At 30.7% G+C, this 11,943-nt stretch overlaps 1 protein-coding gene across 4 annotated transcripts in view; it reads left to right on the top strand.

Moving 5' to 3' along the window:
* The first annotated feature begins 6,177 nt into the window (after window positions 1-6,177).
* Window positions 6,178-11,943, top strand: part of LOC127736145 (uncharacterized) — a 33,122-nt gene continuing 27,356 nt past the window's right edge. For all 4 annotated transcript variants that reach the window (XR_007998841.1, XR_007998839.1, XR_007998840.1 and 1 more), the window contains exon 1: window positions 6,178-8,594. Coding sequence is in view for 1 of the 4 variants with exons in the window: in XM_052246697.1 (XP_052102657.1) it covers window positions 8,477-8,594 (118 nt within the window). In the remaining 3 variants the exon portion in view is untranslated. The remainder of the gene's footprint in view (window positions 8,595-11,943) is intronic.

Below are 11,943 nucleotides of genomic sequence, written 5' to 3'. Positions count from 1 at the left end.
GTTTGTAAAATATGGAGTACCTCAAGGTTCTATTTTAGGTCCTCTATTATTTTTGATTTATATCAATGGTTTACCACTTCATGTTAAACAATCCAACATGGATTAATATGCAGATGATTCAACATTGCATTTTCATTATAAAATATTGAAAAATTAACAGCATATTGCAAAAATGATTTTAAATGCTGTACAATCTTGGTGTAACAATAACAGTGTGAAAATAAAGGCACAAAAAAAACCCAATTTGTATGAAATAAGTTCAATACAAAAACTTACTCAATTATCAGATTTATGTATAACCATCAACGAAACTTGTATTGAGAATGTCGTTTCTTTCAAATTACCTGGAATTGACATTTATTATTATTATAATATTCAGTTTTGCCTTTTTTGTGTCATTTTGAAGTTGCAAATTTTCTTTCTTTTTTTTTGTTTGTTTTAAATTTGCCGATCTTTTCTCTGAAGTCAATGGTTAGTTTTTCCTTACCTGGTACTGCATACATGCGACCTTCAGTAATGCAGCTGTTTGAATTCTCTCAATGGTTCTTGTCAAGCTCATCACGGGCCTCGAAAACATACTCCCGTCCACTGGCATCTCTTTGTATGGCAAAAGTGCTTTTATTAATTTTCGTAGGTTTTTCTCGTCCTCGCCGACATAGGTGAAACATTGTGTCGAATCATACTTTGTGTAGGAGGCCTGGAGGAGTATATATTTTCATGGCAACACTTCCATATAGTTTTTGCAAGTCTTGTTCATCTAACGATGGGGTGTGGTCAATACTGCCAAGTCCTTCCCGTTTCAGTTGAACAGAAACAGCTTCAAATATTTCATTTGCCCTTTTGAATGTAATGTCTTTTATAATGTCAGCATCCATTTCCTGAAGGACATGTCGTTCTAGTCCGAACCATATTCCCTTCAGAGCTGAAAGTTTGTAATGTGATCAATCATTTTTCCTGGTGTCTGCGTAAAATCTGATTAAACATCGTTCAGTGATTCTGGCGTATCAAATTTCATTCTCTTTCTGTTGATAACATAAATAGCGTCCAATATGTCAAAGCTGCTTTGGTCGCATTTGTTGTGTTGTAAGCGTCTTTGTCACAAAGAAGTCTTTGTATATCATCCTCTGTCGAGTTCTCAAACCGCTGTCTTGCCTTTTTGTTTACAGGCGTTAATGACATCATTCTTCCGAGAGATAACTCGTACAGAATAAAAAAAGGCTCAAAAAGATATTCGCCGGTAAATTATAGGGTTATTCATCGCTGAGTGTTTTTATTTTTAGGGTTATTCATCGCTGAGTGTTTTTATTTTTAGGGTTATTCGTGCTTCCTTGGATTAGATTAAAATTAACTGAATTATTCCATGTCACGTGATATTGTATAACCTATTCGAATTGTTTATGATGTATGTAAGGTATAATAAATACAAATGAAGCAGTGTATGCATGGTTTACGTGTAATCAAGCTGATCACTTTCACCAAACACATATACACACGGGTGCTGCACGTGGAGCAAAATCTGATTACCAATCCGGAGCACCTGAGACTATTCCCGGTTTTCAAAGGGGTTAGTGTAGGTCAGCCTTAGGGTTTTTACGTAGTATTTGTAGACTTTTGTTTGTCTTTCGTCGATATCCATTGTTTGCCCTGATTCCGTCAGTTCCTCTTCGAATGTGTTTTGATTGTCCGTTTGACTAAAAGAAGATGTTTGAGTAAAGAAGTGACTGGCATGTATATACTTAGCCCTTATCCCATATCACATGCAAGGGGTCATCTTGATTTTGCAATGAGTTTAGAGCTTTTGCTCCGTGTTGATATGTTCACTACTATGTCATGTTCAGCCTAAGTCACTTTAAATCTATTTTAAATGGACTTTTGAAAGCCAATAAACCATGACATATAGCAAGTTTCTTCTAGGTGAAGTTGCATACAAAATAATATGTATTGTGTTAAACAGTTGCGCGAAAACGGAACGCCTAGTATACTCCCAATAGCCTCTTCCATTTATTTCGACTTTATTCAGACGAACTAAATGCATCCCATTTGTAAGTTTCAAAGCTAAATTATTGCATCAATAGTTAGTAACTAAAGAAGGACTATATAAAGTTGTGATAAGGAAGCACTATTAATCAAAAGACTGAAGTATTAATGACAAAGAAGTGTACAGTAGGTAATTTTCACTTCGGAACAATATTCTTTGGACGGTATGTGTAGACGGGACAATATTAAATAAAAAGTAAGTTGGCATAAAATGTACATTTTAAATTTATCAAGACATAGACATATACATATATCATTGGTATATCAATAAAGGTAACAGTAGTATACCGGTGTTCAAAAGTCATAAATCGATTTAGAGAAAACAAATCCTGGTTACAAACCAAAATTCAGGAAAACACATCAACTTTAAGAGGAAAACAAAGGAACAACAGGAACACCGAAGTGCAATAAAAACAAACGCCAACACACATAGAAACGAACTATTTGATAACAACTGCCATATTCCTGACTTGGTACAGGACGTTTTAAGAAAAAATGGTGGGTTGAACCTGGTTTCATGGCATGCCAAACCTCCCGCTTTATGACAATGTTAAAAAATATCGCTAAAACACTACGTGACAGAAATACAGCACAAACACACGCAAGAACATTCATAACAGAGAAACGCACAAACAAATAATATAATAGTCTAGTCGACACAACATACAAACCACAGAACAAAATGTTATTACGGTTCTGACTGTTTCTAGTACTTAAATATCTTTTTTCTTCCTATTTAAAATTGGAAATTGCATGGACGTATAAAAGTTAAAAAAAAAAAAATTATAATTCAGTAACTTCCATTCAAAAATCGGTTTCTGTCTTTATATTTCCTTTTTACTGAAAGTTTGTTCGTGAAGTCATGTCACAATTCGAAGGTATTATATAAATCAGTTTTCTTCCTTTTTAATACGTAAATATCTTCTTCATAGATTTCGACGTTCATTTTTCATTATTATCTTTAATTTTGTATATAGAAATATCAAATACGTACAGGAATAGTTCTTGATACTTCCTTTTTTTTCAAATGAATATTTTTCATCATTAAATCTATTCAACGCAAAAAAATTAAATCCTGCCATGCATGGAAATAATGTGGTCAATATAATAAACTTCAATGGTACAGGTAAACACGAACGCCGAATTAACAATCATAAATTGTCCGATGATAATGTTAATATATTAAAATTATACTTGGGATATGTATAACCTCCTCAAGAAAAATAAATAGATAAGAGATAAAAACATTTTGTTTGAAAAAAAAAACAACATTTAATTTACTAGTATTGGTTGTTATTGCTGAGTGTATTTAATTAACTAAATCCAATATCATTTCATTTTCTAATAATATACTGCGTGACTAATATTACCATTTTAACCCAACACACGCAACTTTATTAATTTAATTTAACATGTTTAAAGTGAGCAGAAAACAGCCAAAAAGATCGTATATATATATATGATATTGAGCGTTTGATTATCCAAAGTCCAAAACAAGGCTTTGTATAGTAGACATTAATATACAAATCATTGTCCTAAAAAGTAGTATTATATACAAACAAGCTTTCAAAATGTTTATTTTATTTTCATTAACCTAATTTTACGGGAACATTACTAATATATGTTTATTCAATATATCATATTCATTTACCGAATTATCTGAATTAATTAAGATACCTTTATAAAATTATAAATGCCTCGAGGAAAATTGTGACATCAGTGTGATTTGCATTAACGCCTTGTTAAAAAAAATGTCTATATACACCATGCCTTTTACTTCTTTTTTTTTATAATCATAAGAAATTTTCACATAGTAAGTATTTGTCAATATTTGAGGATCTAGGTGAGGTTTGAAATATATAACTATGTTAAAAAGAAGGGTATATTAGGGTGCTAACATGTAAAGATAAAAGAATCATTGACACAAATGACTAGAAATAAATTGTTTTAAAAGGAACTTCATAAGTTTAAACTGTGTCTGATCCTATTTGAATCATTGAACAATTAAAGAATCATACAATAAAACTTGTATATGCTGTCTTGTCTATTTAGTACATGATCAGTACCGTTCAATTCAATGATTTGATTAAGGCAACACAAAACTTGATAAGCTATTATTACAATTTCTTATTTCAAAATATCTTTGAATGTTTGCAGAAAAAATGGCAATGAGTGAGAACATCTACATATAGATACGCTAAAATCAAAATTTGATTTTCTCATTAACTCATGAATACTTTTCCAAATTTTTTCTAAAAATCAACAAGAAATAAAAAAGTGGTTATAATCTTCTTCTTCGTTACATACATTACATAGACCGTCGTTCTTCTGTTTCCATTTAAATTATAAGTTTTTTGTTGGTAATATGAATTGCAAAAGTTTCCATCTATATATTTTTTAACTTATTCTCTTCTAAATAATGAAACATGAAAAAACATAATTGATTAATGCTAAGGCTCTCAATAATTTGTAAAATACGCATCCATTTGCTAACACCAATTGAGGGTTCAGTTTTATCTCTACAAATTGACTTGTATAATATGTTTGTTGAAAAACGTGTAGCCTCAATGTAATTACCTTTCCAAATCAATTTATGTTCAGGAATATTTACAATACTCTTAATAGAACTTTCATTCTTTAACATCTGAAGCCAGTCTTTTGGGATGGCTTTTTTCAAAATCTTTATTTCTGCTATCCAATTATTCTTTCAGACTCATTTTTGCAAAATAAAATGTTGAGATATATCACCTGTGACATCTATAGTATCATTGACAAATATCAAGTTACCCTTTATCCAATTTTCAAAAATAATGGTTTTATTTTGAAAATTAATCAGTTTGTTCTCCCAAATTACCTGATTACTTATTTCTGTGAAGTTTGTAGGTTTTTTTGTCTGACAACCACCTGATATTACCCAACATTTAAATACTTCTCTATAACATTCAGGGATGTCTTTGATATAATCTAGAATTTTCTTCTCTTCAAAATTCATCTTAAAAATCAAACAATTTATACCATTCACACTGACATATTTTAAAGGAATCCACTTCTAGTTTGAAATACCGTTATTAATGAGTTTACTTACCCAAAATGCTTTAAGAGACACACAATAACTTTGTATATCAATCATTTGTAATCCCCCTTCTTCGTATGACTTAATCATGGTATTTCTTTTAACCTTATATGATTTACCACCCCAGATGTATTTATAGCATTTACTTTCTATATCATTTCTATATTTCTTGAACTGTACAGACATTTGTCAAAAATGTAAAAAGTGGTAAAACTAATATTTGTATATTAAGTATTTTCCCGATTAAAGTTAAATTACGTTTCCCCCTTAAATGAAATAATTTATCCATTTTCTCAATTTTATTCTCCCAGTTTAATTTTTAACATTCTTCTCTGTTATGACCAACATATATTCTTAATGCTTTAACTGGTTTATTTGTCCAATTAATCCCGGCTTTCTTATCTTTGCTATTTTTCAGTTTTCTTTTCCATATACCCTCTGTTTTATTTTTATTCAAAATTAAACCAGAAAATGATCCAAACATTTCTATTTTGTTGATTGCAGCTTTAATTTCTTTCTTATTACTGAGAAATAAAGTCGTATCATCAGCTTGTTGGGAAATTTTAATGCTATGATTTTTATTATCTAATTTAACTACCACCCTTTGATATCTCTGTTTTTTAGAAGTCTTAAAGCCATGATCTCCACAGATAAAATGAAAAGGAGAGCTGATAAGGGACACCCTTGCCTTAGTTCTCTTGAGTTTTGAAAAATTTCTAAAATCCATCCATCATTAATAACACAAGTTTGTAACCCAGTATATAATGTTTTTACTCAGTTTATAAATGATTTGTTAAATCCAAAATGTTTCAAAGTGATTAACATAAAATCCCATTCCAATGAATCAAAAGCTTTGGTAAAATCTACAAAAACTATTGCCCCCTCAATCGTATATGCGTCTGCTTAATCAATAATGTCTTACATCCGTCTCAAATTAAAACCAATAAATCTGTTTTTAATATACCCTGTTTGATCTTCATTAATAATGTTTGGTAGTATATTCTTTACGCGTTGTGCTAGAACAAAAGACAATAATTTTAAATCTACATTTAGTAAAGTAATCCTTTCCTATTGTTACAATTATCTGTTATCAGTTACTAGTAGTTTTTTAGAAAAAACTTCAGTATATTAAATATCTGCATAAAATCAACACACCACTAATGGTAAGAATGGTGAGAAATATCGTATCCCCATATTTATCTAGACAATAAAATTGTTTGGATACAGTTCATGACGAGAACTTGTCAACCAGTCATTGTCACCTGACCTCAAACTCTTTTTTGAGGTTCAGTCTATGGGAAGAAATCTACTATACATGATAGGTCAGCAATATTTGGTATGTTTATTTCCGTTTTAGGCTGTTTAAGGTTTGCATATTAGTTGGTGGTGAGAAGACCGTCTAACATACATCATATGACCTTGACCTTATGTTTGTCTGTTTTGAGTTTAGATCAAAATAGGGAAAACAGTTACTTTAGCAGTCTTTGTATCACACTTAATGTAGTTGTAAGCTGATATGAAGGCAACTGTAAGTGGTTTTATCAAATGCATAAATGTTTGATGAACCTTAGTTTTAAATTCATAAATATAGAATAGAAGGCATTATAGAAACATCTAGATATTTACCAACATCTTGGTCAGTTGAAACAGCACCTCATTTGTAAATTTTTACTTACTTCTATGATTCTGTAGTTATTTTATGATCAAAGCCAAGCAAACCTTGTCTTTTTAGGAAAAATCTTATTTAGTCAGTGTATCAACCTTAAAACTTACTATATTTCATTTTATGTGAAAGACCTTACATGTTTATGCATAAAGAAATCCTTAAAAACGACCGACCAGCAAATTAGATATGCATCGGATCGTCTAGAATCCATAAATATGTATATGATTTGTTAGTATCTGCTTATTCTGTAACATGGCCAATGCAAAAACAACGTACATATGTAATGCATGTGATATTACCATGATTAATATGAAGTGCACATGCGACAATAACGTTTAAAAATAAGCATGTGAAAAGGATACGACAAAAATACCGAAATCCGAGGCAAATTTAAAAAGGAGAACGTGAAATTTACACGTTACAAAAACGTGAAAATAAATGAACATGTGATTATACGTTGAAATCACATCCAAAATTTAAATGTGATATAAATGTGAAACTGAAACGTGCAAATCACCTGAGTAGTTTAAAACGTGATTATCCCGTGATTACCACGAGAGAATCTTATATACATTTGTGCAAAATGCATGTGATATAAATATTTATCTTGTGTGATACAAATGTGTGAAAATTGTGAGTACAACTTTAAACACAATGGTGTAAAGCTTTTTGAGGAAATCAATCAAAGCACTAAGAGATAGTGCGCGAAATGTAACTAGTTTGACCAAAATCCGACGATTAAAGTCCTGTAACTCTAAAACGACAAAGCAAATTTATGTGTCAATCGAAATGAAGCTTTCTTCAACTCATTCAAATATTCTATACAAGTTTCAGCTAAAATATTCAAAGTTTTGTTAATGCTGATTAACAAGCAGACAATATAGTTTGTTAATATTCATCTTTTCATTTTAGCCTAATATCTTTTTGTTTTAAAAGATAAACACAAGCGGATGTTTGTAAAAACATTTGGAATATCTTCGCAACATAAGTATGCTCTTAATTTGTGCAACAATTCTTTGGAAATAATTAATTATTATTGAATTTTCGTGATTTCAGAAAAAACAGGCATTTTTGCTGTGTATTTATCTTCATACATAATCAAGTCAAATGTCATTTTTAAAAGGTGTCAATGTACTGGTTTTCAAGTTTATGATTAAAATCAGTCGATATGCATCTTTCACAGTTTGATGTCAGCGTCCCCTGTGACTGTATTGTATGTCATTAAATTACAATAAGTTGAGTAGATAAAGTAAAATAACAAAAATACCGAACTCCAAGGACAATTCAAAATTGAAAGTCCCTTATCAAATGAAAAAATCAAAGGCTCAAATAAATCAAACGAATGGGAAACAACTGTCATATTCCTGTCTTGGTACAGGCATTTCATTATGTAGAAGATACGGACTTATAACAAAATCTCCACACCTTCCATTACTTAACCTGTTAATCGATAATTTTCAATTGAAATCAGTGATACAAATCTTTAATTTGTCATTGGTACATGCTATGTTTTAATGTAATATGATCGTTCGTCGTCTTATCCGACTGATTATTGATTCTATATGAAATATCTCCATTTGTTTATTGTTGCGAATAGCTGTCCAGACAAGAATAAAACACACACACACACACACACACACGACTGTATGGTTTATACATGATCTTCAATAGCAATTTATTAAAGAAATCACTTAAAAGATATGAGCAACGTATTATTATTCATTAATGCTATTGTTGTAGCACTGATGGCTATGTACGTATACGTATATGAAAATGAAAGAGGAATTGAGGAAATTTCAGTCAAGCATGATAAAACAGGTAATGAGATGTAAAAGAATTAAAAAAAATAATAATTTGTACATGTAATTAACTTATTTTAAGACTTCCTCTTTATAAACAAAACATACATTAAACGATCGTGCTGCACCATTAAATTGAAAATACAACTTTTAAAAGTATGTGAAAATCGCTGATGATAAAAGACAAATAAATCTAAACGTTGTTTTAAATTTGAAATTATGAAAATACGTCAAACAATTGTATTCTTTGAGTTTGATGCAAGGATTTGATTTATGCATACAGATATCTTTTGGTGGACACATATTTTTTGTTGTTGTGTGGTTTGCTGTCTCAATAATCTATCTATACCGTACAGTTCTTTTTATTTATGATCTTTCGCCGTATATCTCACTGGTTTTCCTTTATTATATAAGACGTCATATAATTAAACAGTGATTCTCTCGAAGAAACTTGACCTACATTCCATACTCGATGATGCTCATATATATATATATATACATTGAATTTTTTCACTGGTATAGATTTTATTTGGACAGATTTACTGAAACCATTGTGTAAGATAATGAGAAAATGAAAAAGAATTCCTTGGCGGACGGGGGTGAGGGAATGAGAAAGAAAGAAAGAAAGAAAACGACGTAGCGGAATGTTTGAAAATCATTTAGAAACAAGATGTCTTGCTTTTTTTTTACATCTGACTCTTCAATATTCGAATACCCGTACGTTTTAACAATTTTCAGATTTTGACCCTTCACAAATAATACACGATGGTCTTCGAGTATAGATTCTAGGTATTGCACAACTCTAATGGCAATATTGTTTATAAGCATTTATATTTGGTAATTGAATTCATTTTATAAATTTATAAAGATGAATTCATTTTATAAATTTATAAAGATGAAATAAGTCAAAATTGTCAATTATGGGCAATGATTCCTTAATGAGTCATCCAATGGTTTTGGCCATGTTGGCATTTTGATAGATTGTAATGCTAATAATGTTTTCTATTGTATCTACAGTATCTACCTATTTATTAAAGTTTCTGCATATTTTTTTTGTAAAGGGTAAAAATGGTAAAAATATTCTTCAAAAGGCAATAATTCTTATCAGGGGTCAATTGATATCTTCGGTTATCAATGTGTTGACTTATTTGTAGACTTTTTTGCTGAATATATTTTCCATTTAAAGTTTCCCTCTATCTATTTTTGTTTCTACAAAAAAACTACGAAACTAGATCAAAGACAAAATGGCCGGGTTGCACAGAATGTTTCTTAAACATTGAAAAATACTCTATACTAAATATTTAAATATTTGAAAAATGTCTAAGTTCCCAAGTCTGGAAGAAAGGGAAAAGTCCTCAAACAATTCCATAATAGTAGGTGCACAACTTCAACATGTATGCAATCTTTCCTTGAAATTTCAGGGATCTGGGTTGAACAACTGTAGGAGCAGTTTATTACACAAAACTTGTACCCTCTTTCCTAAATTTTGCTGAAAAATGATTAAGTTCTCATATATAGAAATAAGAAGATGTGGTATGAGTGCCAATGAGACAACTCTCCATCCAAGTCACAATGTGTAAAAAGTAAACAATTATAGGTCAAAGTACGACCTTCAACACGGAGCCTTGGCTCACACCGAACAGAAAGCTATAAAGGGCCCCAAAATGACTAGTGTAAAACAATTCAAACAGGAAAACAACAACGGTATAATCTATATAAAAAACGATCAACGCTTAAGAACAACATCAGCAAACAACAACCACTGAACAACAGGTTCCTGACTTAGGACAGGTGCAAACAAATGCAGCGGGTTTAAACGTTTTAACAGACGCCAACCTTCACCCTAACCGTAAATAGTAGTGTAACATTACAACATAGAAAGACACCTGTTACCTGTTACCTATTCTGTAATTTCCACCTTTATCAGATGAACCACCTCAGTCAGATAATCCTCTTGAAGTGTAGAATCCCTTATTGAAATGTAAAATCCCTTATATCTTGAAATCAGCATTTCTGGCACTTCCATTTAATGTAGAACTTCTTCCTTATACACTTATATACACCGCCACCACACTTAATTATATATATTCAAAACTGGTATATACACAGTCATATTTAAATTTAAAACTTGATCGACTCAGCAACTGTCATTTTACCTTTGTCACACTTATAACTCCTTTCTTCATCGTTAGAATATATCCGAAGAATACACATTAAAAACTAAAACTTGCTTGACTCAGCAAACGTCTTTTTCTCCTTTATCATACTTATGTCTAGCCGAAAAATGCACATTAAAATCTAAAACTTGCTCAAAGTTGACATATTCGAATACCTTAACAAAATTAACGACTTATTTATTCATATAATTAGAGTGTACTTTAATATTTAAATCTTGCTCAAATCAGTAAATGTCATTATCACCATCGACACTATAAAATATCAATTGAAATGGCTTAACTCAATCAAAGATTCATATTAACAAAAACAAGTAAACATACACTGAACGAATGAATTTGATCTATGACACAATATAAATTCAATATTAAATAAAAAAGGGGGATGTAAAACAATGTCAAAAAGACAACTATAACCTTGGACAAAATGGCGTTAAATAAAATAACGTACACAGGTAAATTTAAACATAATAATTTTGTTGTTAGGAGTACGGAAATATTTTTTACAAAATAAATAAATTTGTTGTTCATAGTACGAGAACAGAAGTGAAAATTCATCGTCATACTAAATACTTATCAAAGGTGGTACACATTAAAAAAAGTGAGACGAGATATAACACAAAAAAAGTAAACATTGAATAACAAAAATGCATTACAAATTGTGTCAACATGTCAAATTAACATGAAAGTACGTTTTAGGAGTACTCGCAGTTACTGAAAGCTAGTTAAAAGCCAAAAACAATTAATAAAAAATCATGCATCAGAGACTAAAATCAACTAAAATACATCCCATGTCTGGATAAATGAGGAAAAATTCCTCAAACAATTCCTTGATAACAGGTACACAACTTCATCATGTGTGCAATCTTCCTGTGAAGTTTTCAGGGTTCTGGGTTGAAAACTGAAGGAAAAATAGATTACACAAATAAGTTATCCACTTTTTATCGTCCGCCAGCCCATTAGGCCATCGCCCAACCCGGCTAAAAATGAATAAAAATAGTCTTTCAAGGACAACAACTCCTTAAGGGGTCAATTGGTGATTTGGCAAATATTAGTTTAGGCCATGTTGATTTAATTGTAGTTATTGCCAAAAATATTTGCAATTGAAGGTTATCTATTATGGTTTCTGCAAACAAAAACCCTACAAATAGGTAAATTGTCTTAAAGGAGCAATAATAAGGGGTCAATTGAATA

The sequence above is a fragment of the Mytilus californianus genome, unplaced genomic scaffold (genome assembly GCF_021869535.1).
Source record: "Mytilus californianus isolate M0D057914Y unplaced genomic scaffold, xbMytCali1.0.p SCAF_1, whole genome shotgun sequence".
In the NCBI taxonomy this organism is placed as follows: Eukaryota; Metazoa; Mollusca; class Bivalvia; order Mytilida; family Mytilidae; genus Mytilus; species Mytilus californianus.
This window is presented reverse-complemented; position numbering and strand designations above follow the sequence as displayed.